At 36.6% G+C, this 23593-nt stretch overlaps 3 protein-coding genes across 3 annotated transcripts in view; 2 read left to right on the top strand and 1 right to left on the bottom strand.

Annotated features, from left to right (window-relative positions):
• LOC129926778 (piggyBac transposable element-derived protein 3-like) overlaps nucleotides 1-315 on the bottom strand; it is a 32650-nt gene extending 32335 nt beyond the window's left edge. The window contains exon 1 of the mRNA XM_056032629.1: nucleotides 63-315. Within this exon, the coding sequence (XP_055888604.1) occupies nucleotides 63-67 (5 nt within the window). The 5' untranslated portion in view covers nucleotides 68-315. The remainder of the gene's footprint in view (nucleotides 1-62) is intronic.
• LOC106077155 (ribosomal biogenesis protein LAS1L-like) overlaps nucleotides 1-1471 on the top strand; it is a 34740-nt gene extending 33269 nt beyond the window's left edge. Inside the window, exon 13 of the mRNA XM_013237933.2 lies at nucleotides 1349-1471. Within this exon, the coding sequence (XP_013093387.2) occupies nucleotides 1349-1400 (52 nt within the window). The 3' untranslated portion in view covers nucleotides 1401-1471. The remainder of the gene's footprint in view (nucleotides 1-1348) is intronic.
• A 9830-nt stretch (nucleotides 1472-11301) lies between these two features.
• Nucleotides 11302-23372, top strand: LOC106077160 (cysteine-rich motor neuron 1 protein-like). The gene is made up of 8 exons (XM_013237947.2): nucleotides 11302-11459; nucleotides 12561-12728; nucleotides 13052-13139; nucleotides 14008-14118; nucleotides 15447-15556; nucleotides 16417-16504; nucleotides 21722-21898; nucleotides 23035-23372. The coding sequence occupies exons 1-8, from the start codon at nucleotides 11403-11405 to the stop codon at nucleotides 23295-23297; spliced, it is 1062 nt and encodes a 353-aa protein (XP_013093401.2). The 5' UTR covers nucleotides 11302-11402; the 3' UTR covers nucleotides 23298-23372.
• The last annotated feature ends 221 nt before the right edge of the window (nucleotides 23373-23593 follow it).

Here is a 23593-nt window from a genome sequence, read left to right as displayed (position 1 = left end):
TCCCAATCTTAATAGATCTAGAGATCTAGAGATTTTGTTACACTTTGTAGTACTAGTAATACCTCATTAGACAGGAATTAGATACCGATATAACGCAGGTCTTGCCTTTTCCGTTGGGCGCCACTTGTTACGACACAAGACTCTTCGAAATAATAATAGACTCTCAGGTTATTACTCTATAAATACTTTAATATTACAACAAGTTATGTAAATACGAACATTTCATTTCTCTTCCTGTCAATTTCTCCCGGCTTCCCCTTTTCAACATCACTTCCATTCATTACACAAATTTGCACCATTATTCATGCACACCGTGCTGCGCTACGACCGTAACAATAACCATGCTCCATAAAAGAAAGTAAAAATCCTTTCACTTTTCATGGTAGATTTTACATCAAAATGTTAAAGGTTTTGAGGCCAATTCATCAGATAAAAATTGAGAGCCCTAACATAGGTAAAGATTCCTTTTCTTATTGGGGGGTGGGTGGGAGAGGGGGATATTCTACACTTTGTGCAGACTTTTGAGTGGGCCGGATAGACCGTCGTCCCCGCGGGCTGTATTTTGGGCATCACTGATTTGTAATCATGTTTGCAATGAGACTAGAAGAAATTTTTTATTTTAAAAGTTAACAGCAAGCATGTTGAAAAGGAATTTTAGAAACGACCTACAACGGTGTAGGACTAAATTGAGAAAATGTTACCGACTGCAAAAGGAGCTAATTTAATCAATTGCAGGATAAACAATAAAATGGTATATTATGTGTGAATCCAGCACAACAGGATTTTTCATCATCTTGAAAATGAAAGTACTTTTGTGTATTTTACTAATCTAATCACACTTGTTAACGGTAAACTTTTCACTCAACATTTAAAGCTACTAGCATGCTTAGAAGTGTTATAGGCAAACAATCCATAGCTTTGAATAGCTCAAGATCAAATCTTTTTAACTTGTTTTGTTTTTTTGTAATATATTGCTAGAAAATGTTTTATTTTCTTGTACATGCATAAACATTTTGTTTGAGAAATAATGAAATATTATATTTTTGAGAATCGAGACATTTAAAAAGAAATTATATCAAATAGTGAGAAACAATGATTCAAAAGAAAGTCAATTTCAACCACTTTGTTGATTAGAAATGAATGATTCTTACTCAAAATGGAAGCACTTATTTTGTTCAAATCTTATAACTTTAAAACTTGCTATTATATTTGAATGTACACCAACAATGAATGAAGCATACAGTACTTAGCTAATATATGAATTTTCATTGATAGTTTTGCTTCTACCTTTAGACACTTTATGTTGGTCTGTTGTTTGACTCCATTGTTTTTTAACCATCTTTTTCAGTTATTCACCCAAGAGATCAAGACTTGTTCTAGATGGAGAAACTTTAATCTAGTCCATTGTATCATGTATAGGCCTAATTATTGTTTTCACCATTATGTGTTCAATACATTTGTTTTTCAACTATTTTATGTTTTGAGGTTTTAATTGTTTATTGTTTTACTTCAAAAATACTATAATGTAGAAAATGTAAAGCCCCTGACTTGGCCAACTTTAATTTTCTTACTTAATTGCTGTCTAAATATCAGATTTGTTACCCACTTTTCTCTTACTCAGAACTTTTCACATAATCATTGATTCAATAGAAGAACACAAACTAGTTCAACATATTGTATGGTTGTGTTTCTATGAAAATTGTTGAAAATTGAAAAACACAATACTCTTTATAAAATAAACGCAAATAGATTTTTACTTTTTCCAAAACCATTCAATAGCAATAATAATAATTTTATTTATAAAGCTCTGTTGACAAACAAAATTTAGGCTCAAGGCGCTGTGATAACAATACAAACATAAACACGAGCGAAAAGTGACAAACTAATCTAAACAAGTTTTAAACAGATAGGTCTTAATGTTCCTGTTGAATGTAGTGTAGCATGTCTGTCTGTCTGAGATCAATGAGGAGTGAGTTCCAAACCTTTGGCCCGTGCACTAAAAAAGTCAGCAGACCGTAGCTTTTGAGGGAGAAACGTGATACCACCGTTGAGTCCATTGAGCACAGGTCTCTCTGAGGAACATATGGAGTAATCAGTTCGCTAAGGTACAAGGGCATTTCTTTATTATAATTATAGATACACTCATGACAAAGTGTGGGCATCTTTCGAGCCATAACGGATTGGTCTAAGAAGTATGTGTTAGCATTTGTTCTCAGACTGGGAAAATTGTGAGCGAGACAAGATGTTATATTATTATCTGCTACAACCAATGGCCAAAGAATTTTAGATGTATAATGGAGATCTGAAAGGTAGATTTAAAGAGGCATCTCTTTTGGACATAGGTATAACAAAGCACATACATACATACATCAGTGAGGCGCGAAAAACTCTCCCATTGTCAGAGACAACCCGTGGCGTCCATACATTACGCCAATCAAGTTGGTCTTGTAACCCGTAACTGTTGTCTCCCGTGTTGTTTTAGCCGCTTTGCAGCAGCACCAGTTTCCTCTCCGGGGAGCATTCCTGGGCCTTAAATAAAGGGGTCATGGGTAGCCCATGCGTCATGGTCCCTCTCTCGACCTTGGTGATGAGATCCAAAGGAACGCTTCGCATTACATTTGGCACCATCTCAGTTGCAGAAGCTGCCGAAGGGAATGTCACTGTTTCTATTCCCAACGCCTAAGGGGCTTCACTCCTGAATTTTCCTCGATGTTGTCTCTTGAAGCCTCAGTATCGCAAGGCAGCGGGGGTTTGAAGTCTACCTTTCTCCTAGATGAATTGCCTTACTGTGTTTGTCTGCATAATTTATCATTATTACATTCTGACCCTTCATTCTTTCGGAAGATGTTTAATGTAACCTAGAATAGGTTTTTCCTGGAGTGGGTGGAAAACTGTAAACACCCCGTCCTTGTCAGCAAGGGGCGTCTGGGGGAGCGCTGTGAGTTGCTCCGCCTCGCCGCCAGGCATTATTTGCGGTATTTAAACTAAAAAAAAAATCATAATCTGAGGTATCCACAGTGCATTGTCCTGTTCAAAAACCTAACACACACACATTACACAACGAGACTGTCCTAAAAAAAGAAGATACTTATGGCGTCCTATGCGTATTCATGTATTAACCTAGATATTGTGTTGGCCTCCTTCAGTCGTAGAGCAACTATGGTTCATCTCGAATATATTTTCATGTGGCTGTGGAGCCCTATTTTGGAGTGACACTCCCGCCAAAAATATCGAAAGTTAAGGTGGCTTTCGCTTTGGTAGTAGAGGAGCTGGCCATTTTTCGCTGTCCCTAGCTTTCTTGGTCTCTTTCAGGGGCGGACTGGCTATATGGGCAACCGGGCAAATGCCCGGTGGGCCGGTACCAAATGGGCCGGTCTGGTCGAGACCAAAGAAGAAAAAAAATTTCAATGTAGACAGCTTTAAAAAAAAGTGACAGCAGCAAGACACAATTTTAAAGGTCCGAACACGTTTTCTTGTTGTTTTTTTAAATTCTTATTAGAATTAATTTTGTTTGAAATTCAACAAGAATATAAAAAAAACAACTATACACTGTACGTATTATCATTTGCAAAACGTTAGACCGTACTTTCTGCCATGCACGAGTGGCACGGACTGCTTTGATGTTTGCGAGGTTGTGTTTGGCCTAATCATTTTGCTGGTCGGCATGGGCCTTCGATGGCACTCCCATTTTTTTTTTGTTCCTTCCCTCCCCCGTCTTTTAATGGTTCCAATGAAATTTAACCAAAAAGAGGGATGAGAGAGGTTAAGTTAGAAAACATTGATATAACGCAGAAAAAAAATTTTTAAAAAAAGATAGGCGCGACAATTAGCTCTTTAACAATACTTAATAGAAATTAACTTTAACACATACACACAGCTGAGAAATTGCAAACCACCCAACTTATCCACAGCTCAATATGGGTATAAAGTTCTACTTTCTGCGATTTGAAAAAAAAAAAAAGCAAGTTTCTTTTTGTTCATTTTTAATAACGTAGGTCTAAAAATACTACACCTAAGGCTTACAAAAAAAAAAAAAATTAATTAAAAAATAAATCTAGATCTAAATCAATTTTTATACTATTATAATTAATGGCAAACTTATGCTTAGTATAAAGTCATTAATGATGAAAATTATTACAATAATTTATATATCGCTGTCACATCCGATATTTAATGAAAGAAGATTTATATTTTAAATAATGGGTCGTGGTATATTCGCGTTTTTGAGAATGTACTAGGAGGAAGCAAGAGCTTTTCACATTAAGTAAGTGCATCTCTAACAGTTCTTCTTTCTCTTATCTTTTAATGGAATGGGTTGCCTGAGTTAGCCAGGAAAACCAATAATTTAGCATATTTTAAGTCACAGATCAACATGCATGACTAGATTGACACATGAAATGCGTAAGACGTAACAATAGAATACATTATGTAATCCTACGAATGCATACATTCAGTTTTCGATGCGTTATCAAACTTTATATATTTTGTAGAGAATTAGACTTACAACTATAATTTAAAACATGGGCGTAGCCGGGAGGGGAGGGTCTTCAAAACATTACTTGCCTCAGACCTCATTGTCTGCAGGCGAAACTTTACTTATTGCCCCATTGCAGCCAACGTAAGCAAACTACAGTTTCCAAATTTCATGAGCGTAGCCAAAAGGGGTTTTGTGGTTTCCCTTCCCCCTTCAATACAAAAGCTAAAGCATTTTTACCATTTTCTATCAGTCGCTGGACTCCATTGAATAGCAGATTTGGTTTTTGAATTTTTTTAGCGAAAGAGTAGCAGGCTAATTGCACTGTAGATACCTCAGAATATGCATTTTTAAAGCTTAAAATAACGGAAATAATGCTTGGTTCCGGGGCTTAGCCCCGGACCCCACTTGGGGGAGCTCACAGAGCTTCCCCGGACTAGCTAGCTACCTTTTGGCGGTGTGTACTGTCTTTCTACTAATTATAGCAGCGGTTCTCAACCTTTTAAGCTCGGCGACCCCTTTTACAATCCCCCACTCTGCTGCAAACCCTCCACACACACACACAGCACTAGAAGAATAGACAAAAACAATCTCTATTTTTTCGATGGTCTTATGCGACCCCTGGCAAATCGTCAATCGACCCCAAAGAGGGTCGCGACCCACAGGTTGAGAACCCCTGAATTGTAGGAAAAGACTATTCTAGGGTAGAAAAAAACGTTTGAAAGAATGAAAGATCAGAATGTAATGAAGATTAATTACATATACACACACACCTATATATATATATAAATTGCGGGGTGGGGTGAAAATTCCCCACCCCACCCCCACCGAAAATATATGACATGCCATTTGTGGGCCGGTTTATATGGTAATGCCCGGGCCGATTTTGACACCCAGTCCGCCCCTGGTCTCTTTCCAACTAGTACGGTCTAGCGTACTCTAGAGCTATGTTTTCTCAATGTTTAGTATCAATGTTCATTGATTTGAGGTCCCATTTTATTACATCCATGTAACTGAAGTGGGGGCGACCGCTTTTTCTTGAGCCAGTCGCGAGTTGCCCGTACAGAATGACTTTCGGGATGCGATTGTTCTAGATATACATGTTCATTATAGACTTAAATTCTGTCACGTCATTGGTTTTTCTGGCTGATTCAGGCAACCCATTCTTTGCTCTAATGACACTAGGGAAGAAAGAACACATGTACAAATTAGTCCTACAAATGCCCATAGAGAGGCATTTTAATGTCATAGATCTATTTATTAGTGATGATCATTGACTAAAGTTAACATATTATCTGAACATAAAAAATCATATGTCTAATACTGGAATGTTGTTGGTTAAAGGATGATCAAATAGCAGGCTTTATTTTTTTTTATTAAAGACCCCATTATTAACTCTTGGAGAATATATAATTACATTAATAATAATAAGGCATCATAGGCCTACTTATCATGATTAATCATCGTCACGAGTTTTAATATAATATACATTTATGGTCAGTCTAAAGGAAATGGTTAACATGGATGATATTGTAAAAAGCTTATAAAATTACTTTTGTTTTAGGTGTAAACTTTCTTTCATTTATCTAATAGCCGGATATGACCCGCTACAAGCTTAACACTTCAATAATGGAACTTTTTCACCAATCGTAAACAAACAACATTTAGCAACGTGAGAATATATATATTGATAAAACAATGAAAAAAAAAGTATCACGTGATAACCTGTGTAGGTTACGTAATTTGATTAGAATCACGTGCCTTAATGTTGTTTGTTTACGATTGGTAAATGAGGTCCATTAAACTGCAATCTTTTTGTTAAACGGGCACTAAAATACTGTCAATATTATGTATGTTTATAAAGTGGCTTCGTATATCGGTTAACCTTTTTTCATCAACGGATTCCATGTTTATCTTTAAAATTGCGCTGCACTGTGGCGACATGCAATTTGTGCTTTCATTATTCATTACCCAATGAAAGCTGCTGGGCCTGATGGAATAAAAGGGCGAATCTTAAAAGAATGTGCTAAACAACTAGCTGAACCTTTCCAAGATATTTTTTCCACTTCATTAATAAACCATGAGATACCACCAAAGTGGAAGTCATCTATAATTGTACCTGTGCCAAAGGTTTCCAAACCGAAGGAAATGAATGACTATAGACCTGTTTCACTTACTTCCGTTGTGTTAAAATGTTTCTTCTGAATGATCTTTGTAGTAAGTTAGACCCTTTACAATTTGCTTACCAAAAGGGTTAAGGTGTAGACGATGCCATCCTAAATATTTTAAATTGCGTCTACAAACATCTGGACTTACCAAACACTTATGTAAGATTGTTCTTTATTGATTTATCATCAGCTTTTAACACTATACAACCTCATTTACTCATTGAAAGATGAAAGCGTTGAAGATTAGTCTATACATAATACTGTGGGCTAATAAATATTTGACCCAGAGAACTCAGAGGGTTAGGGTAAACAATGTTATATCAAATGCACGCATAGTTAACACAGGGGCGCCCCAGGGGGCTGTGACATCGCCATTGTGGTTCATTTTGTACACCCATGATTTTCAATCCGATAGTTCTTTTTGCTCCTTCACAAATTCGCTAATGATGCGGCTCTTCTTGCCCTGCTCTCAGAGAGCTCAGAGGTAAATGAGTATTTGAGAGAAATAGAACACATTGAAAAATAATGTAAAGATAATTTTTTATTATTAATAAATGTAAACAAAACCCAAAGAAATGATAATCGATTTTCGTAGGGAAAAGAAGGAAAATGATATTGTTTCTGGAGAGACTATTGAAATAGTGCAAACTTTTAAATACCTTGGTACTATCCTAGACAATAAACTAAATTTTACTGCAAATACTGATAATATCAGCAAAAAAGGGCAGCAAACATTACGACTTCTAAGAAAACTGTCCTCGTTTAATGTTAGCGAAAAGGCCTTGGCTATGTTTTATCACGCTCACATCTGCAATATTTTAAGTTTCAATATCACTGCCTGGTATGGCAATCTGAGCATTAAAAATAAAAATAAACTTTATAGAATCCTAAATGGTGCTGGTAAAATCATTGGCAAAAAAACAAGTCCCATTTGGGCATCTGTTTGAGACAAACATCTATAAAAAGCTAACAAGATCCTAGAAATAAAGAATAACCCTTTGTTTCGGGATTTTGTGATTTTACCATCACAAAAGAGATACAAGACACCGATAGCAAAGACAAACAGACACAAACACTCTTTTGTTCCCCTGGCAATCAAATCATTAAATAGGAACAATCTGATATAAACTTTGTCACATGTAAATTATGAGTGAGTCTGGTGTGAATGTACATTTTGGTTTCTTATAGTTATAATGTTGTTTTTTTGTTTGGTGTAATGCACAAATTGTATGACAAATTTCCATACAAACAATAAAGATTACTATATATAGGCATATACCATGGGAGTAGCCGGTGGGGGGGGGTTGGGGGTTCAAACACCCCCCCCCGAAATTAAATCCCCCCCTCCCCACGAATTTAGTGACTAATTTCTTGATTTGATTTTGTTTTTTTTTAGGTGACATTTTAATACTAAACTATCACTTGCCCTAGCATAGCAAAGGAGGTTTTGAGTTTGAAACCCCCTACCAGGGGTTTTTAAGTTTAAAACCCCTACCAGGGGGGGGGATGAGTTTAAAACCACCTACCAGGGGGTTCGAGTTTAAAACCCCCTACCAGGGGTTTTCGCAGTTAAATTCCCCTCTTCTATAACACAAAACAAAAAAAAAATGCAAACGACAATCCCCCAAATTTCACAATTAAGGAAGATTTTGATTTTTTAACCCCCTCCAAAATTTACGATAAACCCCCTCTTCAATATAAAAAAAGAAAATTATACACTCAAAATTCTAAGAGCGTAGCCAAAGGGGTTTTGAGTTAGCCCCCACCCCCTCTTCAGTAGGGTTTGAAGCTAAAATATACCTCTTCAATACCCGGTATAAAAAAACGCAAATTACGCACTCAAAATGTTATGAGCGTAGCTAAATGGGTTCTGACTCAGTTTTGAATTTAAACCCCCCTTCAGCGGGGTTTGAAGGTAAAAAATACCTCTTTAATATTAAAAACAAAGAAAATTATATACTCACATGTTATAAGTGTATTCAAAGGGTTTTGAGTTTAAACTCCCCTCCAGTGGAGTTTGAAGCTAAAAAATACCTCTTCAATATAAAAAAAAAGAAAATTACAAACTCAGAAATCTATGAGCGTAGCCAAAGGGGTTTTGAGTTTAAGCCCCCCGCAAGCGGGGTTTTAAGCTAAAAAAAACATCTTCAATGTAAGAAAAAAGCAAATTACGCACTCAAAATGCTATGAGCGTTGCCAAAAGGAGTTTTGAGTTTAAACCCCCCTTTAAAGTGGTTTGATGCTAAAAAAATACCTCTTCAATATAAAAAAAGCAAATCACACACTAAAAGTATTTGAGCCAAGCCAAGACAATTGGGGGTTTTGAGTTTAAATCCCTCTCCTACAGATGGCTTTTTTTAAAGTTTAAAACCCCTCCAGATGGTTTTGAGTTTACAAATCCCTCTACAGAGCGTTTTGACGTGGAAAACCTCTATCTTCAATATTATTCTAAAGCAAACTACAGTTACCATTACCATAGCTAAATGGTGTTTTGAATTTAAAACAAAAACCATAATCCAGAGATTTTTTAGTTTAAAACCCCCAACAGATGATTTTGACGATAAAACTTCACTTCTGGATATAAAATCTAAAGCAAACTACGGTCACTTAATTCCAAGAGCGTATTCAAGAGAATGAGGTTTGCGGGACATGTTCTCCGACAAAACGAATTAGGCATAAGAAGAGTTGCGATGACATCCTAGTACAACTTTGCGCCACACATTCATGGAGGTCCTCAGAGCATGTGGGAAGAGGCTTTAGACATTACCAGTGACAGATTTTTGTGGAAACAGCTTGACGGCAAATGCTCCGAACGGCGCGGGAGGGTCAAAGTCAGTAAGAATAGCACATTAGGTTTTTGAAATAAAACTTTTTAATAGCAGGAAAATGCACTGTAGATACCTCAGAATATGTATTTTGTTGGCTTTCAATATCAGAAATAGTGCTTGGCGGCGGGGCTCCGCCCGCGCTGGGGGAGCTCCTAGCGCTTCCCCAGACCCCCTTGCTGGCAATCGCGGGAAGTGTACAATTTTCCCACTAACTACAGGAAGAACATATTCTAGGGCACAATAAGCGTCTTCAAAAAAAATGATGGGTCAGAATGTAATAAAGATTATATACACACACACACATACATACATATAAATATACTTTTTTCTGGGGGGGGGGCTGGGGAATCCCCCCACCCCACCAGAAAAAAAATTCTGGCTACGCCCATGGCATATACACTAGCATCCGCCTATTTGTTCCCTGGGTGCAAAAGAAATAGGTCTACAACGAAATGGTGAACCTACTGTTCTTAATCTCATATAAAAATATGTATTCTATATAAAAAAACCCCAACAACTTGAGTTTCTATGCAAAATTTGAAAACTATTAGATGAGCAAAACTCTAAACAGTCAATAGAGTAAAGAGCGAGTTAATAAAAGCACTACAGACAAGTATACTACCCCTTTCAAACATTTCGATCTATAGGATAGATCATTTAAGATTGTAAAGTCTTTAAAAGGTCATGTTTTTACGACCGACAGAACCAAGCTCTTTATCAGGCCGCCTTAAAATGAAAGTAGGCCTAACATTTTCAGACCATGCGTTTTAGAGTGCAGATCATCTTTTCTTATAAAAAATAGTTCCCTGTTCACACCTTTCTATTATAAGGGCAAATTTTGTAAAAGAAGTTAGTTTCTGTTGCTGATGGCTAACTTGGGAGTCATGTGGCAAGGACAACGACCAACCGCTTTTACTTTTCTCCAAATAATGTCAGGTGCTGGGTGGACTCAGACGCACCCTAAAGATCCTGAAATTCAAAATTACAGTCTTCATAACTGACATGGCTAAAAGCTTTTGCATCTTTGAGGAAAAAAATAATTTTGTCATAGATGTTAACATCTTTTGTTTCTATCACAACAATTGGGCAACATTCAGATAGAATTGTGCTAGTCATAAGGTATTCAATAACAAAATTACACTTAAGATTTTAGCTCATTTTAGTTTGTTTGCTCTTCAGTTGGCAATCTTGAGATTCAATTTATCGTCCTTGACATTGTCAAGTTTGTCGTGAAAATCTCGTATTAAAAGTGTTGCCGTAACTTTTAGATTAAAAGGTACCCTTTTTAGACTTTGAGATCTATGGAGGCAGATAATGTAAAAGTGTCATGAGGCTAGCCCCAACGACCTACTTCCGTTACTTTCCCCATATATTGCAGGTACCCATTTGATTCAGTCGGAGGAGCACAAAACATTCCAAAGTTCCCAATCCCATCATGTGCAAGGATTTGAGAGCCTTAGATTTGTTATCTCTTTATTCACCAATCTTTTAAGAAGTTAGTAACCTTTTATTCGACCAACTTCCAATCTTTTAAGAAGTTAACAATCTTTTATTCGACCGACTTCCACTTTTTTTCTAACAAGTTTGCAATCTTTTATTCGACCGAGTTCCAATTTTTTAAACTAGTTCTTCTATTATTCGACCAACTTCCAATCTTTTAAGAAGTTAACAATCTTTTATTCGACCGACTTACAATCTTGTAACAAGGTAACGATGTTTTATACTACCAACTTCCTGAGTTCCTATAATTAAGCACTGATTGTGTCCCTCTGACGTTTATACAAACAAAACTAGGCTTGCGAACCTTAAGTATACATGGGGCCTAAGTAAATAGATCAATCTAGCCAATATTCAAATAAAGATGTGTTTTAACTTTCTTACTATCACGTCTGTCTCACTGTGGTTTTTGTGTGTGTAGGCTATTGGGATACAATGTTACTTAAAATTGTTCTGTTTACACATATATTCTTTCTATCCTCGGGACAAGAGGTATGATTTATTGTTTTTTTTTTTTTTATTTTTCTGTTTCTTGACGACTGCGCTAAATCACAAAATTAGGTATTTTTTAAAAGATAATTTTCATACTATGAATTATAAAAATGTTTTCAAATAACATGCACATCACAGAAATGCTAAATATAAAACATTTTTTTTTACCATTTTTTTTCTAAACAGAAAGTATATTTACCAATGAAACATATGTGATGCAGCTCTTAGTGCTAAAACAAATTTATGAATATACATGTCATGCAACATAATAATAATAATAATGGCAATATCTTCGATTCCGAAGAGGAATGACGAATGCAGTTTTTCACATAACTACCCCAACCCACTTGTGACCTACATGTTTTGTCATATCTAATGCAGACAAAGCCTTTGTCTGCACGGAGTGCATTTAATTTTCATTTCGTTTCCTGCGCCTGTCTTCAACAAGGGTTCTACTTTGTTCCTTTAATGTGTGGACACGGCCCTCGTGAGAGCTCTTCAACTTCAAAAGCCATATACTACCAGCTACTTTCTTTGCCATTGAAGTCAAATTGGCGCCCTATTCCAGGTGGCACCTCTGTTACGCCTTCCTCGTTAAAGCTCGCCCAAAAACATTGCACGTAACATTTTGTACAATGGCTATTGAGAGTAGGAGATGAATAAACTATGGAGAAATATGCATAAACTCTTAAGTGAATCCGTAGCACGCCTGGCAGAAACCAGGTACAGTTTAACACCTGACTTGACCATCCAGGTCAGGTACCCATTTAAAAAACCGCATCATTAACCATGGTCACGTGATTACGAGTCTTCCCAGATTCTACTCAGGTTCCTTACGACATTGACCTCATCTCTTTGTTTTGCCGTATTTTCTTCACCGGTCAGCACCAAGTGAGACCCAACAGGGGCGAAATCTATAGGTCCTATTAGTGGGTCATTTTTTAAACATTTGCACTTTATCATACGCTGCTTCTTTTTTTTAAATTTAGGATTTATTATTATTATTATTTTTTTATTAAACTTTTTCTCTCTCTTTTATTTACTTTATTTTAATTTATTTTTGAAAAAAAAACAACAAAAAAACATGTCTTTTTGTCTCAGGTAAGCCGCAATGGTTCTTGCGTTACTTCACCTTTACCATGTGTTCATCTCAATGTGGCCGAGATACACCATGAATGTGGTCAGGATTCTGACTGCCCTGCAGGTGTTAAGTGCTGCTATATAGGCTGTGTCCGTACGTGTCAGGCGTTTGATCCATGTGAAAAAGTGGTGAGACAGTAGTTGTTCTCATTCAAAACAATATGTATCCATCCATCCATCCATCCATCCATCCATCCAACCATTCATCCATCCATCCAACCATTCATCCATCCAGTCATCTATTTATCTATCTATCTATCTATCTATCTATCTATCTATCTATCTATCTATCTATCTATCTATCTATCTATCTATCTATCTATCTATCTATATATCTATCTAGTAGCTCTTGGCCAATATAACATTTAATTGAAGCAATTTCAATATTTACTTTTTTTCACACACCCACACCCATAAGAGCACCTATAAAAATAAGGATAACTTTCTTGTAGACATGTACGCCTGGATACACCTGTCTAGCTAGGGAAACACCTTGTGAAAAGAGACCATGCCTACTTGAAGCGTCTTGTGTCAGTGAAAGTAAGTTATGTCAAAATTTACTTTTGTATTTTTTTTTTAAAGAAAAAATACACCAAGAAGACTATTCCTAGACTATAAACCCCGTTAACAAAGTTAAGTATTCCCTAAATTGTCCCCCTTTCTAATCCGACAACGAAATGCCATTTCGACTTAGATATCCTCTGAAATGTGATTTGTCTACTTTTTGTAAATTGTTTCTAAACAAAGGCATGAACATTAAATTACGCATAAAATTCATTCTCAGAGTATTACACCGATTTGCAAAATATTCTTTCGGCCTATCTTCTTGAAAACATATTTAAACATAACTGGATATAATTCATAGTTTATAGATCTAAAGCTCATTGAGATTTTATGATTGAACCAAAATGTCTCTGGTTTGGACTAGGAAGTAGATGATCTCTCTGAAGGAACACCCGAAACATAAGCCTGTATAACAAAACAAACATTCAGATTGTATTAATCATGGAAAGATAAAGAAAACAAAATATATGCCACTACGGGAATTGAACCCACGTTATTCAAATGATGCTCTTACAGTTTAGCTAGTTACACAACAATGTGCAATTCAGCGATTCAAATTTCCTGACTTAACGGTTTTGTGTCTCGTGACTTTAGGTTTTAAGTTTTTGAATTTCGGCTCTGACTTTCTGAGTAGTTTTGAATTTTTGACTGGTGACATTTATTTTGAGTTTTTGTATTTCGGCTCTGACTTTCTGACTAGTAGTTTTGAGTTTTTGAATTTTGACTCTGACTTTCTGACTAGTAGTTTTGTGGTTTTGACTTGTGGTTTTGTAAGCAAATAAAAATCAAAGAAAATAAATCTGAACAAAGAAAAATAGTGTTGCGTAAATTTCTCCCTCATCAGCTCAAGTTAGGTGTCCTGCCCTCCGGTGCCCTACAGAGTTCTGCCCAGCTGGACAAGAAAGAGTTGTTGACCCTACAGGCTGTCCAACGTGTGAGTGTAAACGCAAGAAAGGTGAGTCCAACAACTAAATCATTCCAAGTTAGGCAAGTTTTGATCAAAGGGATGAAACATAGTTCCATTAATCATATATATATATATAGAGAGAGAGAGAGGCTTAACATGGGACTGGAATTCTTGGAAGTCGTTCAGTTCACAACTAATTCTAATAGATCATTGTACTGGCTGCGCCATCTCATGGTTTGCCCATGATCTTATACAAGAAATATACCTGTAGTGATTAAACTTAATCATAAATAAATTAATAAAAGGCATCAAGGACGCAGCACTAATGGGATTCAAACTATTTAAGTGTCACTATTATTTGGTCTAAATTAGTTCCCCAGGATAGGCCTCTTCTTACAGAGTTTCTATTAACTTGTTATGTGTCTGGGTAGATTATTTTAGACTTTGTTTATCTCTTTAATTACTCCAAGAGTTGAAGTTTTGTACCATTATCATTTGTCGTTGACAATTCAATATAAAATTAACTAATTAGTTTATCAATAAATGGTAAGTAATAAAATTTTTTATATAGAAAAAAAGGGTAAACAAACCTTGCAATATTGAAAGATATTCAATCAATTTAAGCTATTTTTTTAAAAAAGTTTTTTCTATATTTTGGTTATGTAAATTATGGAGTCAAATGAATCCATCTTTAGTTAAAATAACTGTAGGGGGAGGTAATTTGATTTTAATGAAGGAACGAAATCTATTGCTGTTTTCCCTAAAATGCTCTTTATTTCATTAGAAAAATATAAATCATTTCTTAAACATTTCTTTGATCAGTTCAGACTTTGGAATCAAGAATTACGAAATAATTATCTCGAGTCTCTAAATCCCCCCCCCCCCTTTTTTTTTTAAAGACAAAAGAACTCTTACTTTAGGCCATTAGCTCTAACTTTTTTTTCCTTTAATTTAAGCCTGCATTCTCTACCTTTTTTATTCTCACAAAGCTTATATTAGCTCACTCTGGTAAAAAATTTGTACGCCTTATTACTCCCACACCCAATCTCGGATCAAGATAAAATTTTGCGCAATTATTTCTTTTACCTGACAACAAATGAAACATTAACAAAAATTAACCAATTACCTTGTTATCTAGTTGTAATTAATTATTTTGTTTGGTATCTTTAAGAAGGAAAAGAAATTGTACTTGACTGAAGTGGTGTAAAAGCTGAATTAATCCCCTTTATAGGTCGCCGCTCTAAATTGAAACAGGCAATATATAACTATACAATGTTCTCTAGCCAACGGTTTCCGTTTAGCAGAGTGGTTAGCACGTCGGCCCGCGGAGGCGTGAACCACGAGTTTGAATTTTTAAAATGTTTTTTTTTTTTTAGTCTGTCCTCAATCGTGTTCATTATTCTGTGCCTACGGACTACTGACTACTGAAGACGGCTGCCCAGTGTGCAAATGCCGAGCAGAACCAGGGAATCCCTGTACAAACAAAGTAAATATTTATATCTATATATATATTTCTTTCAGTACTAGTCCGATGTAGCCTACAGTTCATAATTAATTATAGTTTTTAGAGCTCCGGCTAAGTTGCTTCTCATTTTGATCAAATTTGTGTGTGTGTGTGTGTTACTGCTCTGAGCTACTCTTGTATTAAAACTAGTTTTAAGCGCCTTAAAACGTAACATTTTGTTTGGTGCGGTGTAAATGTTGGCAAGGTGCCAGTAGAGGACTGGACCCCAAGGTGACATAAACACACAATTGAACTAGAACACAAATTGTTTGAGCTCCGTTTTGAAGGTAACTTTAAATGTTTCAGTTCAGGAAGCTGGAGACAATTCACAAGTGGATGTAGGACATGCAGAAGTGCTACAAACATTTTTCCCCAGAAGACAATAGATCTACTTACAAAGCTTTTATCACCGTATATCCATTTGTCAGTATGGCAATTTGTGCAATTTTGTTCCCACTTCGCATTCTCGGATCAAGTTGAAATTTCACCCAATTATTCATTGTCGATTACATCACAAGAAACAATAAAAAATATTAACCAATGATTTAATTAATTATTGGTAATAAATCTAGCAATATTAAGACAGAAATGGTAGCAAGTGAACGATGCGTTCCCTTCTGTCAACATTAGCTTTATTTTTAAAAAAACGTATTTTTCTTATACTTTGCTTTTAGATCTAGAGATCTAGTTCACACAAGTCTCTACTGTGTATAATACTTATGATACAATTGGACCTTAAATTACTCTCTTCATTTTTGGTTACGTAAACAGACGGTCGTGGCTATAAAAGCAGTTTCTAGGTTTACAAGAAAATGCAATGCTACTTTATTCTATGTTAACAGGTGTGTCCTGTAGGCGAGGAGTGCAGGCTAGTGACGCCCCAGTCTTGCAATACAGCAATTTGTAAGCCAGAAGCAAAGTGTGTCTCTAGTAAGTTTTCATATGTACTTCCTATATTACAATAGATTTGATCTAAAATTTATGAATTTTTGTTAGACAAACGGTATAGCACTTTTGGGCTGAGAACCACTATTGTGGAGGATTTGATTTGAAGATTTATCCTCTCTTCTCTTATCAGCGTGAATCTTTACTTATAGTCTAATCAATGCATAAAATGTTGGTTGGATTAGTGTGATAACGCATTCTTCACTTCACTTGTGTTCTTTAGCATGATGTAATATTAGTTTACCCTTGATGCAACTTTTTATATATTGAATTGAAGTAAAACCTGGCCAGATGACGCTTTATTTCAATGAAAAAAAATAAAACGGTAGCACATTGCTACGTGTGACACCAGACCAATTGCTGACATCTTTCAGTTGTAGAACGACTACGGCTCATCTCGTTAAGTACTTTGTCTTATCTTCTTATCTTATATAATACAGACGTTACTTCAAAAAAGAAGATGATTACGTCCTACAGTCACGTGACTGTACAGTACTTTGTCATGTGACTGTAGAGCACTTCTTTGGAAAGATACACAGTAAAGATTGCATTTGCTTTTGTGGTAGAGAAACTAGAAACTAGCATTTATTTTGTTTAGCTTTTTACTTTTCTTCCAGAGCTGAGGCCAATACATTTTCATTGTCAATAAATTTCTTTGTCATCCTCTTCACATAGTGTGGTATAGGGCTAGGACTCTCCAGAAGACAACATCGATGTCCAATATACGAATCTCTCTCATCTGTCCCTTGACTTTCGTCATAGGGGTGCTGTGACAGTTTGAGTAACCCGAAATGAACTCCGATTGGTGGCGAGGCGTAGAGCCCTGGTAAGAAACTCTGCTGTGCGGCGTAGGGCCTCATAGCTTCCATACAATTCTATTGGACCATTTTGTACGTTTCCCCGCATCTGAGTAGCTGCGGACTCTCATGCAAAACTTGCACCACCGTTTCCTCTGACTCCCCGCAGTGTTAGCAACGGACAAAGTATCAACTAATGGGGCAGTTTCCCCCACTCCACTGCGCTATTATCGACTGTTCCGACCGTTTTAGCCCCCACCACGGGTCGTTTCGGTTGGGGCGATGCGTGTGCTGCCAGACTCCCCTGGCAGTATCGGACTCATTCCAGGATTTTTCGGTTGCATAACCATATTTCTCCAGTTTTTCCCTATCAGCAGCTGTTCTTATCAGGATCTCAAGAGAGAGGCCGGTCCTTTCTTTGACGTTATCCAGCCAGCTTTTCTTTGGACGTCCCTTTCTTTGACGTTATCCAGTCGGCTTTTCTTTGGACGTCCCTTTCTTTGACGTTATCCAGTCGGCTTTGCTTTGGACGTCCCTTTCTTTGACGTTATCCAGTCGGCTTTGCTTTGGACGTCCCTTTCTTTGACGTTATCCAGTCAGCTTTGCTTTGGACGTCCCTTTCTTTGACGTTATCCAGTCAGCTTTGTTTTGGACGTGCTCCCTCCACTGTACCTGGAACAAAGACTTTTGATATTGAGTCGTGTCGTACACTATGGCCAAACCAGCTCATCTTTTGTCTCTACACACAGTATGTAGTATATACGAATAGAAAACACGACAACAAACATGAACAGCACACAAATATAAGTCATGACTCACTACATTATACAAAGTGTGATGCTTACTTTACTTTCAAATAACCCATAACACATTTCAGACACAAAAACAGCAGCCACATTAAAAAATTCTGCAATTTGATGATCAAGTGATAATCTAGTGAAATACACATTTAGACTTCATTAAATTTGAAAATCCCATTGAAAATGAATCCACCTATTTTGCGCTGTAAAATTGTGACGAGATGTTTAATTAGTAAATATTGGGCTTGTTTATTTTAGTCTAGGGGAGATTGTATTAGTTTATCCCGCTCACATATAAGATTTTGTACAGGCACACCGCAACTAACAGTAAGAACAGACCAGTATATTATAAGTTTATAAATAAAATAATTTAATAAATGAAAGTTTACAAAAGATAAATGATCAAATATAATTATAATTAAGAAATGAAATGAAGGTGCTAATCTCTAGCATAACTGTTCATCATGGATTGCTAATTGGTGAGTGATTGGAGGAGAAGAATGTTCCTATGTCTGCTACTTATTTTCTTAGCTGCTAGCCCGTGGGTCGTCTTCTGGCGGTCGTAGGACTGGCACTCAGAAGGATGAGTCATCCGTCTCTGTCTTAGGACGTCGGCTCGGGATGTTCTCTATGCTGTAGGCAAGCTGGCTCTAGGGTGAGGCCGCTTCCTGTTTAGCAGTAAAGAGGGTTGGTGCTGCAGACTAAGTTGTAGTGGGACGATCTCTCAGCTGTGATCTCTAGCTCGTAGAGAGCCGTGCTAACTCAACACCAGTTTATCTTCTGCTGCGAAGGTTGCTCTAATCTGTCAGCATTAGGCAATAGCTATTGGGCAGTGGACAGTTTGGGCCGGGTACTGAGCAGATGATACTGGGCAGTATAGGGCACTGTGGACACTGGGCAATATGTTAAGGCCAAGGACAGTAGGCAATGCCTTCTTGCTAACAGGTATATAATTGGGGGGGGGTGGTGGTTATCTGGTGTGGTCTGCTCCGGTTACAGCTTTGGGTGGAGATCTGGTAGTTATAGCAATCGTGTGTAGCAATCGTGTGTAGCAATCGGGGTAGCAACCAGGCTGGGGATAAGACAGACAAATAGGAACCTCCTAAAGGCATTGAATAGGGACTCCAATATGCCTTGCAATCAATCAGATGTAGGCATTGGTATCAATCCCAATAAGGCATTTAAGACAATTAAGTATAAAATCTCAAAGCATGCATATAACTCAATAACAAAAAGATACAAGTAAGATAACCACAATAAATGTGTCATCATACAATGTAGGATGATACTAGTCAAGATTCATCCATTAAATTTGATTACGACGATAAGCAATCAGTTATAGTACAATGGGGAATGAGCATATTATATACTAAAGGAGAAGATGAAAATAAAATACTAGGGATCAAGATACAGTAATAAGGGTTTGATATTATTAATCAAAATGAAACTCTTCTAAGGAACTATAAGTTCACAAGCGTGTGAGACATAATAATATGTATGAGGGATAAAATAGAAATGTGAAATGATTAATTTCCCATGGGCTCTGTAAGTTTAGAGCACTGTGATCTAAGTTCTTAGACAGTACTTAGATTCACGAAGGGTTATTGTTTACATCAATGACTAAAATACAGGAATGGATGAAACATAACAAATCAAATATAATAAATATGGCTTCAAACGCAGACAACCATAGCGGCATTAATAATGCTTTATGAAGATATAGCATTGACATAGAATAGCACAATGTACATACATAATAAAGTCATAGTGTAATGACGGGGAACGTGGTTGTGTACTAATGTGTACTCACACATTCCTATAAGATAAAATAAGTATAGTAAAATGTTTACACTTACCCGTTTGTCCCTAATGAAACCTCACAAATAAACTTCCTAACAGGGGAGACTGTATGAATTCTAGCGGGCCTAACTTAGAATGCTTTGGTCTCTCTCTATATATAGTTGGGGCATTTTGTTTATCGGGTGGGGAAGAAAGCTAGCTGATTTTCTCACATGTATCGATGTACCGGAGATGTCAGGCGTCAGGTCAGATTTATGGTCAATATTCGTTGCCTACCGTGAGAGTAAAGTCTTAAGCGAATATGTATCTGTCCAGCCCGAGTGCAATGCTATTCTTAGAGCGATGTTTATCCTGCGGGGGGGGGGGGGGGGGTAATAGGTACGAAAAGTTATTAGGCCGCGGCGTGTAGCGCTGGTGCAGCGACTTATTGTGTGCTGGTCACCTGTCCTGCGGTCAATAATTAAAAGTTAGCCCTAGAGAAGCTAGTTAATGTTTTACGTCGAGATTCGTCCCGTGAGAAACAGTGCGAGGGGAGATATATCCTAAAAGAATTTAGTTATGGGTGGACAAGAAAATAATTGTTTTAAGTTAAAAATTAAAGTTTCTCACGGTTTGCTGGGAAAAACTCTAATGAACTTTTGCATGCAAGTTTCGTATCGTCACAAAAATGGAAGATGTAATATTTTGTTTTACAAAGCTTATCTCAACTCATCGTAATTTTCTGTCTGTTTGGTAAATAATTTGTACACGTCATAAAAAATCACCCTTTGGGTCAGGATTTAGTAATTTTACCATCACAAAAGAGATACAAGACACCGATAGCAAAGACAAACAGACACAAATCTCTTTTGTTCCCATGGCAATCAAATAATTAAATAGAAACAATTGATATAAATTTTTCACATGTAAATTATGAGTGAGTCTGGTGTGAATGTTCAATTTTTTTTTTTTTTTTTTTTTTTTTTTTTTTTTTTTTTTTTTTTTTTTTTATAGTTATAGTGTTTTGTTTGGTGTAGTGCACTATTTGTTAGACAAATTTCCTAACGGACATTAAAGAGTATTATTGTTATTATCATGATTATTATTATTATTATAATGTATTCCACACTCAACCTCGGGTTAAGCTGAAATTTAGCACATTATTCTTTTATCCTGACAATACAAGAATCAATAAAAAATTAACCAATTAGTTAATAAGCTATTGGTAATTAATTATCTTAAACAAGGGAAAGAAAGTGTACTTAAATGAAGTGGTGGTATAAGCTGAATTAGTCTCATTTATAAGTCGTCGTCTGAGGCTTACCAAACACAAACATGAAATAGAAACAATAGATAACTATATAATCTTCCATGTTCATAGGCTCTTCGCTAGCAGAGTGGTTACCATGTTGGCTTGGGAAGCCTGAGAAGGCTTGAGCCCACGAGATCGAATTCGACTCGTTAACTTCGTTTTTTAAAAATACATTTACAAAGCGATCACCCAGCTAGCCCGTTCTTTCTTCCCTCGCCACTTTCCAACTGGTCCAGACAAGTGATAGGATCATAGCGCATTGAGAAAGCTAAAAGCATGAAATTGCGCTAAACAAAACTATTGGTAAAAATATTTCTAATCGCACAGATTTATTATTGTTAGTCTAGATCTTTTTACAAATTTAATTACCTGACTAATCCAAACTAATTGATATACTTAATAAAAGCTTTGTTTTTATTTTAAAGTATTTTTTTTTTCTTTTAAAATTTCTCTTGTTTTATAATGTGTCTATTACACCTATGTAATTGATGCACTGCGATACTTTACATTTCAGAATTAAGATCAATGTTCGACAACTCTTGTGCTCTTAAAGATAAGACAACTCTGGGTTATCCCGTTTTGGAAGAAGACGGAGCTAAGGAAATAGACTGCTACCGAAAGAGATGCCTAGACGGCACAGTTTGTACAAAGTTTGGAAATGTCACCTACAGATGCTGTTTGCAATTTTCACGTAAGGAATGTCCTTCATCTTCTCTGATAAATTCCTTCGTCTTATGGGATTCAGGTTGAAGCTACTAATACCAGAGAAATAGAAGACGTTTATTTTAAGGCCAGTAATACATTTACAGATATGGAACTCCTCACCAACTATCTGCTCTTGTCATTTTCTTTACTAAATCGGAAGCATATGTACCGCTTTATCTATTAAAACTTCATCGGAAAAAAATGTGTTGAAAAGGAGCTTCATCTTATTTGCATGATATATAGTTTAGGGAAGAGACTTTTATAGACATGAGCATCTCACCAGAATAGACTCATAAAGTGGAACCTAAGCTGCAAGACAGGCCATTCTCGTTCGATGACCGAATGCAATATCCAATGGGACTAGTAAAGAGCCAGGTTACCCGGGTATGCTGTTCTGCATCAACGTGGCACCCAGGTGGAAACGATTACTTGAGGAAGTGATTAGGCAAAACAAAACTCCTGTGGGAGTGTCCAAGGGAATGCGAGAGCTTTCCCATTGCACGGTGCGGAGTTAAAAGAGAGCTTCCACGTCCTTGTCGATAATCCATGCGCCGTTTCTCAACGGACCGTTACACAAATGGCGATTCCTGCACGGTTAGCTTGGTACAACATAGGAAAATGGCAGGGGTTCACGGTGTACTCGGCCTTCGACCATGCTTTCTAGTCGATGCGCTCGGAACGCCAGATATATAGGAAATATCAATGTTTTACATAAACATTGACTGGACATCTTCCAGACAGAACGGTTTGTTCAAGCAGGCTTACATGCCTAGAGTTCGAAGAGCCTTCGGCTCAACTCTTTTGACAATCACACGGTTCTCATAGAATTGGTTCACATTATTAATTGGGTTCCATTAAATAGATTGTAGTTGCCTTTGTGCCATAATAAACTCATGTGAAAATATTATTTAAAATTTGCAAAACTAGGAAGTTTTATTGTTATAGCAGTAATCCTGAAGTGAGCAATAGTAGTTCAATTGAATTTCCATTTGTTTGGACTAAGGAAATGATCTGATCTTATCTTACTCACTATCTTCTCTTGTACTAAGTAGAATTTCGATAAGTAGGCCTACATATAATTCACATTTCAATATTTACCATTATTTTATTATTTCTCCTCAGAAGAACAAATCTGGACGATTTTAAAACCAGGGCAGTGCCCGCAGGAGTACATGATTTCTGCAGATGACCAGTTTCAGCCCTGTGAGGTCGATGGTCAGTGCCCAAGTGACCAAAAGTGTTGCTACAGAACGAAAAACCAATCCGCGTTGCGATCGTCAGGAGCTTGTATGACCCCAGTGCATAGCATTTTATCCAACAAGACAACCATCTGTACGGGGACTACAATATTGAGCTCAGTACTCAGGACGATTGGCGCTTGCTAAACAAGTTCATTGTTCGGGTCCAAAAGTGATTACCTTATTTTTGATCTACCATAATATAATAAAAGTAAATCGTTATTGAAGCTAGTTATTTCATGCTATTTAGTTTGTAATTTTCATAAACCAAATCATCAACATAATACTGTTAGCAATAGTATGGGGACTTCAATATTGAGCTCAGTACTGAGGAAGATTAGCGTTTGCTACATTGTACCTTTAGCAACATAATACTTTTAGCAACATTGTACCTTTAACAATATAATACTGTTAGAGAATTAATATTTTCGGCAACATATTAG

This window comes from Biomphalaria glabrata, chromosome 6 (genome assembly GCF_947242115.1).
Source record: "Biomphalaria glabrata chromosome 6, xgBioGlab47.1, whole genome shotgun sequence".
NCBI lineage: Eukaryota > Metazoa > Mollusca > Gastropoda > Planorbidae > Biomphalaria > Biomphalaria glabrata.
The sequence above is the reverse complement of the archived record's forward strand: the minus strand, read 5'-3'. Positions and strand labels throughout refer to the sequence as shown.

What these genes read in the sequence shown, in the direction of transcription:
- LOC106077160 (XM_013237947.2), top strand. Translation starts at nt 11,403, where the DNA reads ATGTTACTTAAAATTGTTCTGTTTACACATATATTCTTTCTATCCTCG. An exon ending in TTGATCCATGTGAAAAAGTG is followed by an intron (nt 12,729 to 13,051) that starts GTGAGACAGTAG and finishes ACTTTCTTGTAG; the next exon opens with ACATGTACGCCTGGATACAC. An exon ending in AGAAGCAAAGTGTGTCTCTA is followed by an intron (nt 16,505 to 21,721) that starts GTAAGTTTTCAT and finishes TTTACATTTCAG; the next exon opens with AATTAAGATCAATGTTCGAC.